Genomic DNA, 22,168 nt, shown 5'->3' with positions numbered 1-22,168 from the left:
AGGAATAAGAGAGCGTGGAACAAACCATCACTGAAGGGCAATCTAGCAACTCTTCAGGCAGCAGCAGCAGGAAAAAAAATAGTCAATGCTGCATTGGTGTGGACTTATAAGCATAATTGTAACATGAGAATATTTCATACAGGAGTGCTTAATATATGAAGAGGGTGGTAAATCCTCTTTCAGGCATATCAAGAACTTAGATACTTCACAATCTATTAAGCTGCAGAAGGTCGCCAAGCTTTGGAAACATTCCATTGTCCAAGGATACATACTACTGCAATAAATGATTTTGTGCCAGTAGCTTTGACATTTTTAGTTTTAAACTAGAAAAAGTGCCCTTCTGGGCACAGGTCTCCACCAGGAGGATAGGAGAGTGTGTGTGATGTTTGGCAAAATGTTTAGGAGCAATATAAGTGTGTGTGTGTGTGTGTGACGTGGCTTGGCCTGTTGTAGCGCCACCATGAGGCTGATTTGAAAACTGTCAAGTGGCATTTCTTCCAAAACCTAGTGGGAATATGCATGCACAGTTTCACCACAATCGGATGCTGCGTTGAGTAGTTGTGGCGATTTGTACAAAACGGGTACAAAGAGGGCTACTCCTGAAAAGTTTAGAAGCCAATCGTAGCCAATGAGGGTGGATTATGAGAAATCAAACAAACCCGTCTTGATCACATGACTATGAAGAGCATGTGTACCGATTTGCGTGGAATTTGGATAAAATCTGAAGGAGTAATATTAGAAATGTGTTTTACATATGTCGGCTTCCTGGTGGTGCTATAAAGAGCAGATGTGAAAAACTCCAGGCAAAGGTTTTTTCTTGGCCTCTAGGGAGTTGGCATACAAAGTTATCCACAGATCCGTGCAGTTAGAGGTAATGAGTTGAAAATGTTCATGTGGCATTTCTTCCTCGGCCTAGTGGGAATGTGCGTGCACAATTTCACGGAAATCACACGATGTGTTCATGATTTGCAGGATTTTGTTTGAAACTGAGCACTCCTGCGAACTTTGGAAGCCAATCTTAGCCAATCAGGATGGAGTCTGAGAAATCTGAAAGACCTGTTTCGTTGAATGGCTCTAGAGAGACTGTGTACCAATTTGCGTGATGTTTGGACAAAATCTGTAGGTGTACTGTCCAAAAACTTGTTTTGCACAAAGCGGCCTCCTGGTGGCGCTATAACAGGCCGTTCTGGAAATTTTGGGGCAGAGGTTCATCGTTGGCATCCAGGGAGTGTGTGTGCAAAATTTGGCATCGACCGGGTTAACGGTGCCGGAGATTAGCTGTTCACAGACCGAAGGACGGACGGACACACACACGGGCGGACGTGCAAAACATACTCTCTCCCCATGCCTTGGGCCTGGTGGAGACAATTATGAAGTCATTTGCGAAGGTTATCAAAACTAGGTTTTAATGCATTTCGAGGAATGACTTGATCGGGTAGAGTGGAGGATTGTGTCGTTACATTGCAAAATGTTCTGTAGCAGCATTTGAAGGGCCGAATATGCATGCTAAAATCTTTGTCTTAAACACTCATTAACCAGCCATTCCTGCTTGCAAGATTGTTTAATTTGTAATTTTAATCTATCCTAAATTATATTGAATTAGCTGGTAGGTCACTGTGCGAGTGCTCTCTCAAACCAGCTCTCCTCATCTCTACTGGTTCCCCTCAAGGTAGCCTCTCAACCACTTCTTTACATCTTGTAGACTTAATGTGTGTCACAGCGGCAAGAAGGACAGATATATATTAGTTTACTGATGATACCAATATTGTTTGCCTTCTTGGGGGAGGAAAAGGATCAATGGCTGGTGTTGGATGGTGTGATGAGTCTTGACGTCAGAAAGTCATAACAAAGACCAATGCTTACAGTTAGAAAAAGGTGTTGACATCTACATATAATAGTTTGTTATCAAGAACATTACCTAAATATGAATATATTAGGTAATGTTCTTGATAACAGAGCATATTACACCTATTCTGGCTACTCTACATTGGCTGCCTGTGAGCTACAGAATTGATTTTAAGACTATTGATCACATTTAAAGCCCTGGACTACATGGACTGGCTTTTAGTTTCACGGTTTGTGACCTTTGCTCTGGAACACCCTGCCCTTGGATCTTAGGCTAGCAGTCAGTGGTCTTTTAAAACGCTTTTAACACATTTGTATGTCAAGTGTTTCTCCTAATGATGCGTGCTTAGGTAAGCTTTGATTGCTTAACTTGTTTTACCAGCCGACTATAAATGCCGTTTTAAACATTTTGATGTTTTTAACTGGTCTGTAAAGCACTTTGCAACCATGTTGGTAAAGGTGTAGTCTCGCGTAGCCAGACAACTATTCCACAATCTCCGAATGCTATATAGTGTGGAACTATCCCAAAATCCAAGTAAGGACGCTGCAATTTCCATTTTAATTAAAATATGTTTACATTTTATTTTTTAATTGCCATTTCTGCTAAGCAGCAAGCTATAAATGCTTAATGATTTTTATTTTTTATTAGGATAAATTCACGCACCCCCCCCCCCCCCCATGTAGTGTTTAACACAATATATTTTGATAAAATCTGTAGTTACACCCTAAATACTCCCGACTCCCCTAGGTGTCTATGCTAGGCCCCCTTCCTTTTTCCCCACCAAATAGCGTTGCTGAAAATAGCCAATCTACAAGCTCACAACTTTTTGAACTTGCAAATCCATTTTCCGTTTCCAAATTTCTGCCCCAGAATAGGTATGCTAGGGCTCATGCAGCCAAACAGTCATAAAACGTGATTATTGGTGGTGCTATTCCTAATGCCAACATGATACTAAAGCCAAAGAAAACTGACTACGCAGACTTATTTTTAGAAATGATAAACATTTGTATTTTACATCTATGTCGCAGAGAACTAAAACAATTTTAATGCAATGCCGTTTTAATAGTGGTGTACAATAATGTTTTTTGATGGCGACAGAAGAAAACCCACAAATGAACCACAAATATTGCCCTCCATTTATTTGTCAACAGTGCGACACTGAGGAAAGGCATCATGGCTGTCACACGAGCCTACAATATCCGACCACGTAATATTTCAAATGCAAAACCACTCAAATGTGTTTTCCCATTAAAAAGGACAATCTTTAAAGATCAGTTGACGGATGCCATGAATCGTTTTGATGGTCATTAAACCAGCATCCAGAATTGCACAGCCCTGTTGTAAAACCATTAGTGAGACACCTTTAGTCTTCCGAAAAAACAATTCCAACTTCAATGAAAATGCAGGTGAGTTAAGCCACGTAGGCTCACAATGCTGTAGGCTTACCTTCTCGCCCAACTCGGGATGGTTCTTCTGATTGCAAACTCACGTCTCATCGGTTGTCAGTCATATAGTCACTGTAAGTTGCTTTTCTTGGAGTAAGATGGCTAACCTTAGCTTGTCTGTCTAAGTTGGATAAGCTAGCTTGATCTAGCTAGCACTACCCCGTATTTCCCAGCTGAGGTTCACCTTTTTTTTACCCGGCTGGCATTACTGTGCGAGTGAGTTGTCTGAACAAAATTAATGTGTTCATGATTACTGGTTGGAGTCAACGGATTATCAACTGGGCCGATTATTGATCAAATATTCTTCCAAAACAAAAACAGAAATCGGCCATTGGGGCTTATATGCTGGCTGATAAAAATCTGTCTAGTTTATCCTCTTGGGAAATGCATGCAAAATAATTTAAATTGTAGTTGGTGTATGTTTGAGAGAGTTTGTATTAAAGGACAACTTTAGTTTTTTTCAACCAAGGTTCATGTTTTAGGTTGTTATTAGAGAAAGTAAAAGATGAGTGTTAATTTTTCTTCATTTGCTGCTTTCTTTCGTTTTAGGGATTTTAGCGGTTTTTGACAGGGGGGCGGGGGCATTCGAGCATGGGGCTAAATATGTATTTTAAAAAAAATTTTTAGAGCGATTTATTTTTTTATTATTTACTCTAGTCCTACTAAACCCCAAGAAATTACATCTGGCCACAAAAGATCACGAGATCTACTGAATGTGTCAAACTGCATATTGAGCCTATAACACACAGTGTGGGTTCCCCCCAGTAGGCTACCTTCACATTCAGTAGATCCTGTGATCTTCTGTGGCCAGATGTAATTTCCTGGGGTATATTAGGACTATAGTAAATAAAATAATAAATCGCCATAATATTTTGTAAAGAAATACATATTTAGCCCCATGCTCGAATGGCCCCGCCCCTGTCAAAAGCCGCTAAAATCCCTAAAACGAAAGAAAGAAAAATAACACTCATCGTATACTTTCTCTAATAACAACCTAAAACATGAACCTTGGTTGAAAAAAACTAAAGTTGTCCTTTAAGCATACTTGAATCTATCTTTTAACAATGATAAAAACAAATACTGTAATTAAATACTATTTAGATATTTAATGGTATTGGCCCTGAAAAGTAATTAATGGACCAACGGGAATAATCAGGGTTTGGGTTGAAAAGTTCAAGGTCAATATTACATAAGAAATCATTTCAGGGACAGAGACGAAGAAAGATGAGGTTAATGCATTGGATTGATTGAATTAAATCAAGTGATGTAATCCTTTGCCGTCCATGATGTCCCACTGTGGTATCAAATGACATCATAGAGTAAACATTTTCAATGTAAATGTGAGCATATCTCAAAACCAACACCAAAAGTACATAGCCGGTCATGTCTCTGGGATAGGTGTTCACAGCAAGAGATGATGGTGCGAGCAGGGTCTGCACTCCAAGGCACATTTTGTGGCAGTTCATTCTGATTGATACCTTCATCACAAAAACATTTTTATTCAATAGAGAAACATTTAACTAGTTGTGTTGTTTAATTGGATGTGTTTAAAGTGTTGTAGAGTGATCTGAGCTAAAGGAAAGCAAGATGAGATGTACTGATATCCGACGACTCAGTATAGACAACTATTTAGTCACACCTTCCGAGCCAATGGCCACAGCTGTTTCACAAGACAGCAAGTCTCAATGTCTAGGAAACATAGAAAGCTTTACAACTTTCTTCTAGTTGAGGAATCTTGGGCGTAAGAGGGACAGCTTGTCAGAATAGTTTCATTCTATCCTTTCTTTTTGTTCTTGCTTTAAGTTGCTTATGAATTATCCTATTGATATTTCCCATCTCAAACAACTGTCATGTAATGGATAGTCAAAAATAATGCATGATGCAGACATATTTGCCTCTACATAGTGCATTATTTTTCAATGACTGCTTGGCTTTGATTATCCTTCTTGGCCAAGTCAAAGTAGTGTTTATTCATATTTTGGGGCAATACACTCAACACGCACAACATTTCTGACTATCTTAGTCAACCATGGAATGTTACTTTACAACTCCAGCAAGTGGGAAAGGATGTAGTAACAACCTAGAAATACCAGTACCAACTGAGTCAGTCAGCTCACAATAGTCTCATCCTTGACACACACAGAAAAACATCACGTTTTATGCTCCCTCAGGTTGAAAGTCAAATTGAAAAGCATCATTTGTGCCAGCTTGTAGCTAATGTTGACACCATCTAAATAATTAGAACGGTCCCGATACCGGTATCAGGAATGTGCCAGTTGTGCACAAACGGCAACATGTCAAACAATGCACTCAAACCCGTGGCACGCTGTCAGCTTATAGATCTGCTATTTTTGGCGCACGACCCCATCCTATGACGACGTATACATCCGGCTATAGCCTGTAGTCGGGTTGACTGTGTGACTGTCATCAAATACCAAACACCTGGGTCCCACGGTAAAATGTACTGCTGACAAACGTGTTTATACGATCAAGAATTGTATAATCACTCCATCGGACATTCTTATCAGGACTAAAGCTAGATATTCCAGGACCTGGCTAAAATATGTATGCACTTCATTTAACGGAGATTATCTCAAATGTTCATGACTAAACAACTTAGGAACTGTGAGAAATTCTCTATCCGGGAAGCGCTCGCTTTCAATAAAGCAACATCCTGCTGCCTCCTGCATTATGTGCAAATTCAAAACAGGTGGTACGCAGGACCGTTGAGTGAGCGCTTCCAAACGCCAACACTTAGAAAAATATCACCTGCAAGGAATTTCTTGACATAAAGTAACTCATAACATGTCTACCATGGATTTTTATTAAACAAACACTTTGCAGATAGAAAGAGGATAATTAAAGCTTTTCGTACAGCTGCAATGTCGGTGAGTTTGATGTAATTTAATAGAATTAGATAGGACTTTGTCTGTCTGGATGTATGGGCGGTCAAAGGCAAATTGTGGCTAGTTTCCACCCTGCCATTAACTTATGGAACTTATGTGTGCATATGGTCTACTCTATTGGGTATTCAAACGTGAGAATTCTGAACATTTTGAGCATCTCAGAACATCTGTAGCTCCGTTTAGAAGATAGAGGCATGTTTTAAGTGGCGGTTATTTTAAAAAGGCTGTGGTCATCTTCGGGTATTTCGCCCCGGATAGAGAATTTCTCACAGTTCCTAAGTTGTTTGCGGGGGTCATAGTAGCCAAGAATAGTTGAGATATTCTCTGCTAAATGAAGTGCATACATATCTTAGCCAGGTCCTAGAGTAAGAGCTAGGAGACACATTGAAGTTGAAGCAGAGAGTAGCCTACCGCAGTTCAGTTTGCATCATTCATGGCAACGATCCTGCCCTGTCCAGCCCACTGGAAAAGTGACGGTGTGGTGCAGCAAACTCACATTTCAAATCAATTCACATTGATTGACTTGTGACATAAATAACCAGAATCAATCAGTTAAGATACAATTAAGTGCGGGAACATTGTATGCCCCAGTCAATAAGTTGTTACACATGTTTCACTTTAGACTCGAGTGTGCATTATGGAAAGGAGCCATCTCGTGGCAATAGACTGTAATAGCAGTCTGATTATTTAACAGCTGTCATTTTGACCACATAATGCGGCTGCTGGCCGCATTAACATTAATTTGACGGTTAAACTGTGTACCATGTTTTTTTTTTGGGGGGAGGCTTAAACCATAGTTAGGGGTGGGACAAAAAAATACTACTGCGATATGTCATCGTACTTCCTCTCGGGATACGTTATCGATACACTGGCACCAAGTATCATTGTTTTATTTCAACAAGTAGGTGTCCTGTATCACGGAATTCCACTCGAGGCACAAGAGCATTGTGGCTACGCATCATCCTTTCAGTTAGGTAGAACTTGTTTGCAAGCCATTCGTTTTCTTGTAATATGCATGCTCACCAAAACGATAATCCGCACTCCATATGAATTGTAATGTATAAGATATTATGTTTGGAACATGATATTGTCACACTAAGCACAGCACAAGAAGACTTTTAAAAGGCAACATCGCCAAATATGGCAATCGTATTGTGAGTTAATCTTATCGTCCCACCCCTAGGAGCTTGACTCTCATCTTGTAAGACCAACTCCGTTTGTTCCACTTCAATCTAGTGGTGTGTGCAAGTTAACATGATTGTTATGATTCAAGCAAAGGCTACCTAGTCGTCACTTCTACTACACTACGTTCTGGAAAGGCAATACCTTTTACCTCCTGTAACTACAGCTGAGATGACAAATCCACCCACAAGGAAAACCCTAGTGGTGGGAGACCAGAAGTACTACATTATCAAATAGCATCAATTAAGAATTGTAAACATTGTTGTGAAACCATTACAGTTTATTTGATATTATTTGATAATGATGTAGTATTAAGTATTTCAAACTTTAAAATGTTGTGAACCATACCGCCATTTCTTAAATGAACTATATCTCAAATGACAGAGTGATCCACAATGTTTTATTCAACAGGACTTGCAACTTAGTCTGACACTTGGATAGAAAGAGACAGTCAAAGAAGTGGCCTTTCAAGCAATTTTAGCATCATTGTGTGCTTAAAACTTAAAAATCAACTATATGATAGTTATATATCCATGAGAGCTGGCCTATTCCCAAATCAATATCTAGCCAGCACAATAAACAATGAATGTACCTGTAAGGTAAATAATATAAAACCATATTAGAATTACCTGAATCTGAGCTGCAGCTCCTCCATCTGCCTTTTCACCTTCCAAAGCCCCATTTACAGCTGGTTTATTGAGGTCCTTAAGAACAATATTCCACTCTGTGCACACAGGAAAATAAGAATCAGTGAATGAGGGAGAACACAACATGCCATCAAAACACAAGAGCATGTGGTTAGTTAGGGAAATGGTTCAGTGCTTACCTGGATGAAATGTTTCTGTATCCAGCATGCCTCCTTCCCGAAAGCTTTCCAACTCCTCAACTTTGACTTTGCTCCAAGGAATGTAGGTGACGCCCCGCTCCACATCCCAGAACTTTTTGTGTGTCGACTTTATACCTTTGTTTAAAGCCCAAGCAATCTAGGCAAGAAGAATGAAATATCCAATAATCATTAAGTTGTTGCTCCCAAACATTTGGTCAATACACATATGCAGTGGAAATCAGTGTACTGAAATGTATGTACCTTGATTGGTTTCTGATGGACTTTATATGACCCACTACTGAGTTTGTTCAGGGCTGTATAGGCATCTTGTCTGTGAACCATAACGATGTAAGCACAACCCCTGGGCGGAATCATCTAGACAAGAGTGAATAAAAACAGTGAGGGAATAGACAAGAGTGAATAAAAACAGTGAGGGAATGGATAACGCCAACTCAACCTTATTTAACCCTGCAAATTGAACAATATACTTCAAATGTCAAACTCACATTGATGGAATCAACCTGGCCGAACTCTTCCAGAAGAGACATCACGTCGTGCTGCTGCGTTTTCTTGTCTAGTTGTCCTACCCACAGTGTAGTGCTGCAAACTACCAAAAAAGGACAAACATTTCAGAAGTCAGGGAAGAAATTATATTTGAACGCCTACAGGGCATACCAAGATAACTGACCGCAAGCAGCCTAGGATAGCAGGACACGGTAAGGCAGCATGTATTTCATACACAGGTAAATGAAAGTGCTTTAGTTTACATAAGAAAATAATAATGAAATAGATGATGAAAGTTTAAAGCTACCCTCTATAACTTCCCTGAGAACCCAGGTCTCATGTGCTGACATTTTAACAAATAAGCTAATGCAGCCTGCCTGCTTGATCAGGGGGGGACAAACCAGACCCAGGATCAAAATGTATCAATAGAAGAGCAGGGAGACAAACTACAACCACCCCATTTGTACAGTACAAGTGATATTATATTAACACCATACACAGATTTGACAAAATAACATTGTAATCACAACAAAAACGTTACATAGTACAGCTTAAATTTTTTTCAGGCAACTTTAACAAGAAAAGACTAATAAAGAAGACAAGCATTGATGCACAAAATGCTTTCTCAAAGAAATCAGTGACAAGAAATCTATCTATAAATGATATGAAAGTTCACCTGAGCCAAAACAAATTTGTTCTGACCAAGTACATTTTGGGTTGAATATCCAGTTGCCACCTACATATTTTTTCACGTAATATTATCATAATATATGGTAAATGGTGCATTTATATAGCGCCTTTATCCAAGGCGCTTTACATAGATTGTGCATTACATTCACCCATTCACACACACATTCATACACCGATTGCGGCGGAAGCCATGCAAGGTACCAGCCAGCACAGGGAGCAATTTTGTATGTAGTGTTATTGATACATTGGTACATACCACTGAGTGACTGGTCCTTTAAACTAGGAAGACCTTTCTGTCTGCGCTCTTTATCCTTCTTTTCCTGGGAACGAGACCTGGGTGATCTCCTACGGCGTTCTCTAGAACGGGAACGAGAAGAACGTCGATGATGTGGCCTCCTCGAACGAGACGTGGACCTTGACCTTCTCCTCCGGGGAGATCTGGAACAAACCATATTGAACATGTCCATTAGTTCACATTTCAGAGAATCTGCACCAAACATGGCACAAACACGGTCCCCAAATAAACATCCATGAGGCCTAACATGGATATATATTGAAATGATAATGCACCATATATATAAACTGTTTATTTTTGCATCGGGAAGCGCTGTGTTAAGTTTTGTTTTCATGTGTTGCATCATGCTGAACATATCCGATCTGCAAGCTCACAACGCATCGCATCTATGACACGATGTGACCTTGCAGAACAGCTATTTTCAAGTCTAGAGTTCTCAAGACTTCTTTTTCACCGATAAACTATGCAATGTCGCTCGGAAGGACTGTAGACAGTACAAACTTGTCTCCACCACCTGCTCTTCACGGCAGTGTAATTGCAGCAGGCACTGCGTCCCAGTCACAGAGCCACAGACAGAAGCGTATCACGTGACGAGAGTGGGAGGTTGAGTTGGGTTGGTTTAGGGCACGCTACAGAAGACTACAAACAAACAATAATGGCAGAGACCACTAGTGCGGTGGATTTGGTGTCAAAGCCCAAGGCAAAATCGCTTGTTTGGCGTCATTTTGGTTTTAAACCCAATGCTGATAGGGAACCTGAGAATGTCGACGAGGTTGTCTGTAAACTGTGCCTCGCTGAAGTGGCAGCTTCTGGAGGCAACACCTCTAATCGTAAATCCATGCCAGTTGCTTCACAGTCACACACACACAGCCGTCCATTGCTGGAGCAATAAAAACGAAAACAAGGACAGTGTGCGGTGATGCCGTGACCAGGTACATATGCGAAGACATGGCGTCATTCGGCACAGTTCAAAGACATGTTGGCCACATTGGACTGCCAGTACGAGGTATCAACAAGGAATTACAAATGCCTACAAAAGTATTCGGAGTGAATTGAAGCATGCCATCCCAAAAGGGCGAATATAGGGTGGGGAAAGAATATAGTTACACCCGTTAATTAAATCTCTTTAAGATTAATTTGGCTTAACTTGGATATGCACATTGCACAGTATGCAGGCCAGTTGTTTAAGACGTTGTGTGTGACTGTGTGTTATGCAAGTCTGCTATATTACAGCATGAGAATGATGTGATGCGATCGTGGATTCATTGTTATGTTAATGACCGTTAACATAAAGTTAAAGAGGATTTTGATTGATCACTTGAGAAGTTACACTTTAATAGTTTAGTGTTTTTTTTTAATGAAATGAAAGTATTTTAATGAATGAAAAGTCATGATATTATTGAAGTTGAAGTATGAAGTTTTGACCTGGGTGTGTTGACTCCAAGGACATCTAGTGGTTGAAAAGGGTGTTACCAATATTACCGATGGTAAAGCCATCAGTGAAAACGGTGTAGAAATGCTTACACCGTGACAGGCCTACCTCTGACCAACCAAAATGCGTTTTGTTCTATAAACAGCGGCGGAGGCCAGGCGAGTACAGCAGCACACTGCACTGAACCCTCGGCTCGCCTCTTCCGACATCCTCCCTTCCACCAGAGATGTTCGGGGGGGCACTTGAGTGCTAGCAGGCACCAACGGGCTCCGCCAAACTTTGGTCAGCTCAACTGTCATTGCATCTCTGTATATAATTTTATTTTACAGACGGCACAGGTGGGCAGCCGTGGATGCCAAATGACTCTGGGGCCCAACACAATTGCGTTGTCTACATCAGGGGTTCTCAACGTTTTTGGCCGGGGACCCCCGGAAATGCTTTGGCAATGACTCGGGACCCCCGCCCCGCCCCTCCCGACCCCCAATATAAATTGACTGCTACAATAACCTTAAACCATTTTGGGCGGGAACCCCTTTTGGTGTTTTAAGCATTATGTTATAATTTAGCTATTGAAAAATAGCAGATCTACAAGCTCGTGGCGCGCTACGAGCTTGTAGGTCTGCTATTTTTGAAAAATCGTGAAAAAAAAAAAATAATAATAATTTGGCGACCCCCCGAGGGGTCGCGACCCACGGGTTGAGAACCCCTGGTCTACATCACAGTAGTGAAGAAGTGGAAAACTCTGAAGGGTACCAACAACATAGAAGCTGGAGGAGGAGAGTAGAGGAGTTGTGAATATAATCACATACGCGTCACATTTAGATGTGTATAGGCCATAGAGTAATAAAAGGATAGAGACCGAACCGGAGCGTTAGCCTCGCCCCCCCCCTGCTATTCATTTCAATGGAAGTTGCTCAGTGGGGTTTTGAAGCAACCGGAAGACTGTCGGAAGTTATATTATAACTCAATAGCTCGAGTGAGCGGAAGTTAAGCCATGACGCACGTTACGCACATAACCCGTGATTGATTCAGTGTTAAACATTGTTGCAGTAATTACTTTTCATAAGGATACATCAGTCTGTTAATTAATTGACTGCCAATGCCCCTAACCAATCACAATAGTAAATCATGCAATATCATTGTCAAGTATGACCTACTTGGGGAGCATTTGTGATCAGGTTTTCAGTGTTGCCACTCAATGCCTGAGGCTAGCACTGGCCAGCTAGCTTGCCATGTTGCTAACCAGCTAACTAACCAGTCACGGTAAAAGTATGTTGGGCGATATTTCTGCAATCTGTCGCATTCAAAGCACATTCAAAGCACAACATTGACGGCATTGTTGTTTTGAAATATCAGGAGGGTGATTGACCGGTGAGATGTTTATTTTTCTTCTTTCTGCTGGTAAGATATTCAAACAAGAAAATTCTGCCTTTGATATAGTCACCAGAGCCCTGAATCGAAATAATATTTTATTTTAACCCATTTTGACCTGAGATCAGATTCTAAAAATGTCTTCTACATCCTGACAGTTTTCTGAAAAGGCTATGTTTCTATGTCAGTTGTTCTTCGATTTTTCAAAAATAGCAGACCTACAAGCTCGTAGCGCGCCACTCGGTGGCGCGCTATGAGCTTGTAGGTCTGCTATTTTTCAATAGCTAAAGCATAACATAATGCTAACACCAAAAGGGGTTCCTGCCCAAAATGGGTTAATGGCTGTGACAGGGGCTGGAGCCAGACTGCACAGGCACTCACCTGGAGCCAGATTTGGACCTGGATCGCCGACCATATCCTCTGTGCCTGCCTTGAATGCCTTCCCTCCTCGCGGACTCCTCTCTTGAACCCTCCTATTGAGCCAATGAAAAGGAATACACATCACATTCTACCCCATAAAGCTTAAGGGATACGATGGTAATTCTGATTAGTCCGGCATGCGGGAACAACGATCGGACTAGCGCTCGAACATGCGCTGCTCCCGTGCTTGTGGTTATGGTTAGGGTTTGAGGTAGGTTGTCGGTCTTATGACTGTTGGACCAATAATAGTGATAATAATAATAGGGAACAAAAGCCTGTACCCGCTTAAGAATGCTTATGAAGGAATACTTTTATATGAGAGGATGTGCAAAAAAAACCAACAGTAACAATATACACAAACAATTTCTGTGTTTAGCGGGCTGGGTTACTGAGGTAAACCCATATACTGAATTGACTGGGGTCTCCCAGGGCTCTACTGTATACTTGGTCCGCTCTTTTTTTCCCCTCTACACCAAATATCTTCGCTGAAAAAAGCTCACAGCACTTAAAGATCATCTATTTTCACTGAATGTTTGCCCCCAGAATGGCAACGCCAGGGTTCAAGTGGATGATGGAACAGAGAAGCTCACATTACTAGATCAAAACCTTTAATAAATCTGAAGCTTTACCGGTGAGCGTGAATATGATTTATTCATAGACGAGTATCCATCTTGCATCATCTGAGGCACATCATGCATCATATGTCCAGAGTGCTGTGGAGAATTCAAGACACAGGTAGATTTAAGTGATATTTTTTATCAGAGGGGGGTTAACAGCAGAACATCAAATCAGAATTGTTTTGTAAGAATTATGTTGATATTACATTTCATGCCATGTCAGAGCAACAATTTGAATACCTCATTACTGGCAGTCTCTCCCATATGTGGATGAAAATTCTCCATGTTGTTTGGCATCTGTCCGGGAAATTGATTGAAAACACTTCCTGGGACTGCCCTGTAATGACACAAGTGTCAAAAGAATAATTTGTATTTATTTATTTTCATGATCATTATATTCTCTATTACATAATATAATAATGATCTTATAGTAGAGAAGGTGGGCAACAATTTTAAATGCAAGTTTTTGCCCATGCCATTTTCTCATACATAGCCACCCACGTAGTATTGGCACTGAGGTTATATTTATGAACTTACTGAGGTTGGACACTGATTTCTTTATTTTTCCCATGATCCTCTGGCTCATCATCGTAATCAAAATGGTCAAGTAGTGTCTAAGAAAACACAAATTAATTATTTTACATGAAAAGTAAATAGTAGTAGAAGTAGAAAATATTAAACAGCAAGGTACAGTAAATATGAAATTGAGTTTTTTTTTTTTGCAACTTTTACACGGTATTGCTCATTAAAAATGTCCACTAATACGTTTGGCAACACAGATGTATAACTGGCCAGTGGAGAAGCAACACAAATGTATAACTGGCAAAGCAGTTCGTTCACTGTTTTAAGCAAGTATTGAAGTGGAGCAAAATGACACACACACACACACACACACACACACACACACACACACACACACACACACACACACACACACACACACACACACACACACACACACACACACACACACACACACACACACACACACACACACACACACACACACACACACACACACACACACACACACACACACACACACACACACACACACACACACACACACACACACACACACACACACACACACACACACACACACACACACACACACACACACACACACACACACACACACACACACACACACACACGACAGTGTTAAGACTGGTTGGTACCTTGGCCAAAGAGCCTTTCTGGTCTGTGTGTGTGCTGTTGGAAATGGGTTGGACTGCAGGCATCTGGTCATGGGCCGATATGTTGTTTACATGGGTAGATGTCATGGACCTGTCTTGTTGGAAGTTCTGAAGCATTTTCTGCAACTAATGTGAGAACAAGAGGTGAGGCAACGAACGGGACATTTAGTGGTAGCAGTTGCAATGAAACAACGAAACACAAATGTCTGGCTCACCTCCTGTCCCTGTGAGGATTGAAACAGCTGTGCTACTGCAGCCAAGGCATCAGCATTAGGCAGCTGGGACACAGAAGCCACAGTGGAGGCAGCAGTAGTAGGGTGCTGTGACTCTATGTGTGCAGTAGTTGAAACTGTTAGGAAACAAACAGGAACATTTGTAAACTCAGTGGCTTTACATGTACACAATACATTTGAGCAAATGGATTTCCATGCACAATGCACAATGCAAATGTAAATGTCCCATCAACAGGGCCAAGCAACGCGTTCTCATCTGGTGGTTAATTCATGTTTGCGTGTGGGGTTTGTTGTTGTCCGACTCATAAAATGAGTTAATTGTTTTAACGCGATAATTTGTCTGCAATTAATTAATCTTAATTAAGTTGTTAAGGTCCTGGCCCTAATTTAAAATATTTTAAACAATTCTTTACCTGCAGCTGCTTGTGACGGTGCAGGCACAAAGGAACCATTCTCCATGTCCAATAGAGGCTGAATGACATCCATATCATACACTCCATTCTTCTGCCACAGGTTAAGGACACGCAAAATTTTGTTCTGAAAAGAAAAGATACAATACCCACACTAAGACATTTCTTATCAGTGTTCAGTTTCCTTTTAAGTTAATCATCAAAAGAATAGACTACCTTATCATCCGTAGGACAGAGGTAAAGATTCTGAAAAGTCTCAATGAAGTTCTTCAAGAATCTGGGTCCAAACACATCCTTGTCGATACCGAACTGATGGCGGGACTGTCGAACAATGGAGTCAACCATATACAACCCAGGCACTTTTAAATCTGGCTTACACTGATGGAAAAAGGAAAAGAAAAAGATTAAAGAGTCTCATGGCATCCATTTTTACACCGCATATTGAAATCTAAAGTGTGTGACACCATTGTTGATGGGGTATGCCGGTAAACTTACCTTCTTGATGAACTTTTCAACAATCTGGACAACATGCTTGTAGAGCTAATGGAGAAAAGAAAATCAATGTTAAACTAAAAAAGAAATCACACCTGTGTGAAGTGAGTGGTGCAACTCTGTGTGGGGGTCCCCAGGGGGTCCCCGGAAGTTCCAGACCTACAGGAACGCGGCCAGGGTGCCGGCCCGGTTCCGGCGAGCCGCCCGAAACGGTTGAGAAATGACAGAGTTAGCATGTGGGGGTTCCCAGGGGGTCCCTCTACTCATCTACTGTACTGTCACATCCGAAATCATATATACAGTTAATGGCCCTCATTTATCAATAAGAGTGTAAAATCTGCCCCAAAATAAGTGGTACTTAAGAAATGTGTAGTATCGTACCAGAAAATTTGCTTTTGACACTCCTCCATATAGTGCTTACCCAGAATTGGGCCTTGAAAACAGGTAGAATCTAACTCCCACCAATTTCACACTAAAAGGTAAAGTTCTGGTCACATTGTAAATTAAATGTTATTTTGGCAAAGGAATTCATAGTTACAGTAGATTCTCATCTATATCTCATGATATACATTTGCTCCTTCAAATGTCAATACTTTAAGACAGTGATGTGTAGTATCAACAGAGTCCAATAAACAGCCTATCTTCCATGAAATGTCATTATTTTCTGCATTGTTTTGTGAAAGGAAAGTGCTTTGGCTGCTTTCATCTTCCTCGAATTGTTTTATGAATTGTATTGTCGGGTTTGTTCATTGGTTTGTGAAATGTTGTGTTTAATCCGTTTTATAAAATCTCACCAATACAACCACGTGTTCCTATAACAGCCATAGAAAATACTTAGATGTGCGTATAATTCACTCTCAAAAACAAAAATTATATCCACTTTACCTTAATAGCTTTTATAGCCGATTTTGTTAGAGACATCATCTTAGCACGGGATATTGGAGGCTTCAAGTCAATCATGGAGAACAGCTGATGAATTTGGGAGAAAAAAAGAATCTCAGTTTCCTTGATAAACATTCTATGAAGATTGTAAAACTGCTAATAGAGGGTATGCGCGCAATATCCTCATCATACCCGGAAGTTATGCAGGAATGCCTACAGAGTGGCAAAAAACTACTTTCTGGCCTTGACAGCCCACACATCCAAACAGAAATTGTATTAAACAATGTTAAACAACGTTAAACTCAATTTGCCACTCGATTTGCCATTGACTTTATGCACGCGCAGACATCCAATGCCCACACATCCAAACAGAAATTGTATTAAACAATGTTAAACTCACTTTGCCACTCGATTTGCCATTGACTTTATGCACGCGCAATCGCGCATACATCCAATGCCCACACATCCAAACAGAAATTGTATTAAACAACGTTAAACTCACTTTGCAACTCGATTTGCCATTGACTTTATGCACGCGCATACCCTCTATAGGGCTGCATGATTAAATCACAATCTTGACTCATGCATTTGCCTCCACACTCAAGCCTCTGGACTCAGTTTACCACTCAGCTCTGAGGTTTATTACTGGAGACAGCTACGATACTCATCACTGTACCCTATATGATAATGTGGGCTGGTCTTCTCTGACTGAAAGACGCAATAATCACTGGCACCTCTTCATATATAAAGCCCTGGTCGGGAAATTACCATCATATATTTCATCCATGTTACATCAGAAACCTAGTCGCATTGTAACTCGCTCCAGTGATTGGCTAGGCCTTCTGGTACCTTGTGCCAACTCTGAACTTGGAAAGGCTGCTTTCAGCATCGGTGCACCTGATTCTTGGAATCTCTTGCAACAAGAACTTAAACTTAATACCCTGACATCAATTGGTCATTTTAGGAATTTACTCAATAACCGTCCATCACCTGTATGTTGCCGTTTTAACTGATTGCTGAATATATAATTGTATTATACGGTTTGTTGTAACTAATATTGTTGTTGTATTACTGTTTTTTTTATGGAATCTCGGCATCATTGTAAATGAGGGATTCCCTCAATGGTCTCTCCGAGAATTTAAATAAAGGTTGAATGAATTATGCAATCTCATTTCTAGGGATGCACCGAAAGGGAAATTCTAGGCCGAAACCGAATACCGAATATAGGAAACAGTTGGCCGAATACCGAATATCCGAATATGATTAATATTATATATCTTTTTTCCTACCATTGTCGTCATGGCCGTACTTTAAAGCTACCTGATTTATGGCAAAATAAATGGTTATGGCAAAACTTAATTTAAATAATAATCACTATTATGGGTCCATAAAACATTTATTCATCTCTTTTGAATGCATTAATTGCATACACTATTCGGTGATATATTTGGGCCGAAACCAAACAGGCCGAAAATGCATTTTTAGCCATTTTCTGCTGAATATTCGGTGCATCACTAATCATTTCTAAATGACATTTACATGATCACACTTCAATGCATTCACATGTTGACTTCATTTGCTGAACTTTCTTAGTTGCAAATTGTCAATCAATACTTGCACAATGTAAAGCAAAACAAATAAATTCACGTTACATGCTCCATTCTAGTCGTCTCATCTACATATTGCATTACTATAGTAAACCCACAGCATGTGTCAAAGGATGCAGAGAGATTAGTATAACCTACTCACTGTACTCAGAGTGTATGACAATGTATGGCACCACATTTTCAAGCATTGTCAAGAAAATCAGTGCCGGTGATCATTTTTGTGAACTAAGTGTTGGAGTTTGGAAGCACTTTCATTAACGCACTGTGCTGCTGCTTCCTGCATTATGTGTAAATTCAAAACAGGTGGTACGCAGTAAGCACTGCAGGGCCGTTGAGCGACTTCCAGTGAGCACTTCCAAACTCCCAACACTCACCTGCACCAAATTTCTTGACAGAAAGTATCTCATAACATGTCTACGGTGGATTTCAAGCTTTCCTTACAGCTGCAATGTTTGTGAGTTAACGTTGTTTAATACAAGCAGATCAGACTTTTCTGTTTGGATGAATGGATTGTCAATGGCTGGTGTTCTTGCTTAGGCCCGATTCATACTCCTATTTTAGAGCCGAATAAAAGTCGGTTCGGCTCTGTAGAGCCTACAATGTGACGTCATTGGTTCGGGGGGGAGGGTACCGTCCTAAAGTCGGCTCTTCGGTGCAACTGAAAATTTCTGACGAGCCGAAATCATTTCGGCACTACAGCGCCGAAACAGCGGTAAAATAGGAGTATGAATTGGCCCTTACTGTAAATTGCTCTGGATTAAGAGTGTCTGCTAAATGCATACATTTTAATTGTAAATTGTAAATTGCAGCCAAGTCTGCAGTACAGGTAAGTGTAAGTTCAGCATAACTTACGGCTGTCACGATTATTCAATAATAATAATAATAGATTGCATTTCTATAGCGCTTTTTTGGCATTGGAACATGTTATGAATAGAAATTACATTTCTGTTTGCCTTTTAGGCAAACAGAAAAAGTGCACAGGGCAGATAACAAATTATTATTATTACTATTATTAACAAAATATTTTTTTGTAATAGTTCCACTAATTGATCTGCAATTCCTGCTTGTTTTAGTGTATGAACCATAGACTGTAGGTATGAACATCTTTCAACATGGAAACTATTATGACCAAATAATCAAATAACTGCAATTAGCCGATTATGTCATATTTACCCCTACCATCTAGTTATTGTCAACTATAGCCTAAAATGTGCATAGTCAGAATTTGGCATCATACAGTCAATTCAGTGATATTGATTAAGGACGGTTGTTCAACACTGAACCTTAGCCCCTTTCGGGACCCTCGGTTACCTTTTCTGAATTTTGGACGTACGGTACTACGTCAGGGTCCCTGATAGCTTATTCCACTCTCCATAGATGCAGATTTACCCACTCTCTGTTCGCGGAGAGCCGTGGTGCCGCTTGAGTGTTGGGGAGATGTTTCAAAGATGCATAACACAGCTATAGGAGACAACGGAAACGTGTACGAAACTGCATAAACCGCCGATGCCGTTAAGTATTTTTAATCCTTTTTTTAAATTTTGCTTCACTAAACTTCTCTCTCCTCTCTCTTCCTTATTGACTTCCCATTGTACCGCCTCCCGAGCGGCGACTGGCTAGCTGCGTGTCCCTACGTTACTGCCTCGCACCGACCACCCTGCCCTGGTGCAGGAGGCGGTACAAGGGGAAGTCAAGGAAGAGAGAGAAGTTCAGCGAAGCAAAATTTAAAAAAATATTTAAAAAAATATTTAACGGCATCGGCGGTTAATGCAGTTTCGCACATGTTTCCGTTGTCTCCTATAGCTGTGTTATGCATCTTTGAAACATCTCACCAACACTCAAGCGGCGCCGTGGCTCTCCGTGAACAGAGACTGGGTAAATATGCGTCCTATGGAGAGTGGAATAAGCTATCAGGGACCCTAGGGTAACCTGACTCCGCCAGATGGGGCAGCAGAGAGTACACTGAGTTCCCCCCTCCTGCTCCCATCTGGGAACTCTCAGGCAGACTTGATGCCGGCCTGGCCAATCAGCAGCAGCTTCTAGCTGCTGATTGGCCAGGCCGTTTTGTGGCCGGGCATCAAGTCTGCCTGAGAGTTCCCAGATGGGAGCAGGAGAGGGGAACCCAGTGTACTCTCTGCTGCCCCATCTGGCGGAGTCAGGTTAACCCTAGGGTACCGTACGTCCAAAATTTAGAAAAGGTAACCGAGGGTCCCGAAAAGGGCTACACTGAACCTGTGGAACTAGTTCTCTTCTCACAAACTTTCGGATCAGCTCCCGTTGCAATCGGCCTCTGTCCAGCTTCGTATATTATTTTCTTTAATTTTCATCTGACAAATAAATATACCATTTGGTTTTCATTCATTTTAATTTAGTTGCAATTCTTCATGATCTCACTGAGGAAGAACAAGACATGATATCATGCAACCGCTCCTTGGTCAACTAACCTTTGACCACCGCTTACTGCGAGCCGAGAAACGAAATGGGGATGGCGTAGTTTCACTTAAGTATCGATGACCCCCCCCCCCATGAAAAAAACACGTATTTTCACGGTCGTGCGACAGTATAATGTATTGCAGAGTTGCAGACAGTACATTTAAACGTTAATATGCAACGTTAACGCTAGTCGGATGTTTGGTTTCTAAGCATCAACATTAAACATAACATTAGCTAGCTATGTAGCCACTGACGTGATCGGGCCCGCTAAACACCACGCTGACAACATTCACCACATTGATTCACTCAATGGCGCAATCGTACAGTTTGGCATTTACATTAATAAGGTACAGATTATCTTCATAACATCTATGCAACCTCGTAATTTATTATTAATATTATGCGTTTGTTAAGTTGGCTGCTCCGCTGCTGTTAAGCCACGGTTAGCACCGAACACGTTAGCCATGTAGCTAGCGGGTTGTTAGCGCTCGTTCGTTCTTCAACTTTACCTCCATGTTGAACGCGTTCACTGCATCCATGGCGGCTCGTTAGTCGTTACAGTGGTGACAACCTTCAGGCGATGTTTATAAACATAACGTCGTCCACAGCTGCTTGTGTGCTAAGTAATAATGCTACAAACACAGATAGTTCTCCTATTCCTTTCCTTTGATCTTTTCCACACACAGACATACACATTAGTGCAGGCCACAGAGTGCTGTGCGTGACTGTGCGCCGTGACGTCATGGGCCGTAAATGTGCTAAACTCGCGTGAGTCGCGTCACCAGGCTTTCCCAAATTCCCATAGGCTTTCCTGGGTGCCAGCTTCTTGCACCCAGGGCCTCTGGCACCCAGGAAAGCCCAGAGGATATTGAGGGGAGAGAAACCGAGCGTTGTTCATGGACCCAACTGTTTAAAAGTATTGTACAGTAACAACTAAAGTATCTGTAATGTTTATGCATTACGATTACTACAAAACAATCTAAAATAAAGGGATTTAAGATCATTAAAGCTGGGCTGTTGCCTGGGTCCGGTCCAGGACTTGTCCCTATTTGTTGTCCCCATTCTCAATAGAAGTCTATGTAGGAGACTATGCATTGGACTGGCCCCATGAACTTACTCGGCTCTGCTGGGTGCTAGAGTGCAGGAAAGCCTGGTGACGCAAGGATACAAGTGCAGTGGTTCCCAAAGTGGGGTCCGGGGACCGGGGACCCCTTGGGGTCCTTGAGGGAGTTCCAAGGTAAATGATAGTTAGGATTAGGAACCATGGAACTTATGGGTCTGTGTACACTCAGTTAAATTAACTTTGATTTTACAATATACATTGGGGTCCCAGACTCGCAAAGATAGAAATGGGGGACCGTAACCTAATTCAGGTCAA

General features: G+C 41.1%; 1 protein-coding gene across 1 annotated transcript in view; it reads right to left on the bottom strand.

The window, feature by feature from the left end:
* LOC306933099 (SR-related and CTD-associated factor 4-like) overlaps nucleotides 1–21,557 on the bottom strand; it is a 34,088-nt gene extending 12,531 nt beyond the window's left edge. The window contains exons 1-16 of the mRNA XM_079515109.1: nucleotides 21,300–21,557; nucleotides 16,754–16,837; nucleotides 15,872–15,916; nucleotides 15,593–15,754; nucleotides 15,380–15,503; nucleotides 14,949–15,082; nucleotides 14,716–14,859; nucleotides 14,072–14,148; nucleotides 13,775–13,871; nucleotides 13,547–13,630; nucleotides 12,879–12,970; nucleotides 9,656–9,837; nucleotides 8,712–8,812; nucleotides 8,467–8,580; nucleotides 8,206–8,362; nucleotides 8,009–8,103 (exon numbers count right to left, since the gene is read on the bottom strand). Of these exons, the coding sequence (XP_079371235.1) occupies nucleotides 8,009–8,103; nucleotides 8,206–8,362; nucleotides 8,467–8,580; nucleotides 8,712–8,812; nucleotides 9,656–9,837; nucleotides 12,879–12,970; nucleotides 13,547–13,630; nucleotides 13,775–13,871; nucleotides 14,072–14,148; nucleotides 14,716–14,859; nucleotides 14,949–15,082; nucleotides 15,380–15,503; nucleotides 15,593–15,754; nucleotides 15,872–15,916; nucleotides 16,754–16,837; nucleotides 21,300–21,329 (1,722 nt within the window). The 5' untranslated portion in view covers nucleotides 21,330–21,557. The remainder of the gene's footprint in view (nucleotides 1–8,008; nucleotides 8,104–8,205; nucleotides 8,363–8,466; nucleotides 8,581–8,711; nucleotides 8,813–9,655; nucleotides 9,838–12,878; nucleotides 12,971–13,546; nucleotides 13,631–13,774; nucleotides 13,872–14,071; nucleotides 14,149–14,715; nucleotides 14,860–14,948; nucleotides 15,083–15,379; nucleotides 15,504–15,592; nucleotides 15,755–15,871; nucleotides 15,917–16,753; nucleotides 16,838–21,299) is intronic.
* Between the last annotated feature and the right edge of the window lie 611 nt (nucleotides 21,558–22,168).

Source organism: Electrona antarctica (genome assembly GCF_951216825.1).
Source record: "Electrona antarctica genome assembly, chromosome: 11".
NCBI lineage: Eukaryota > Metazoa > Chordata > Actinopteri > Myctophiformes > Myctophidae > Electrona > Electrona antarctica.
The sequence above is the reverse complement of the archived record's forward strand: the minus strand, read 5'-3'. Positions and strand labels throughout refer to the sequence as shown.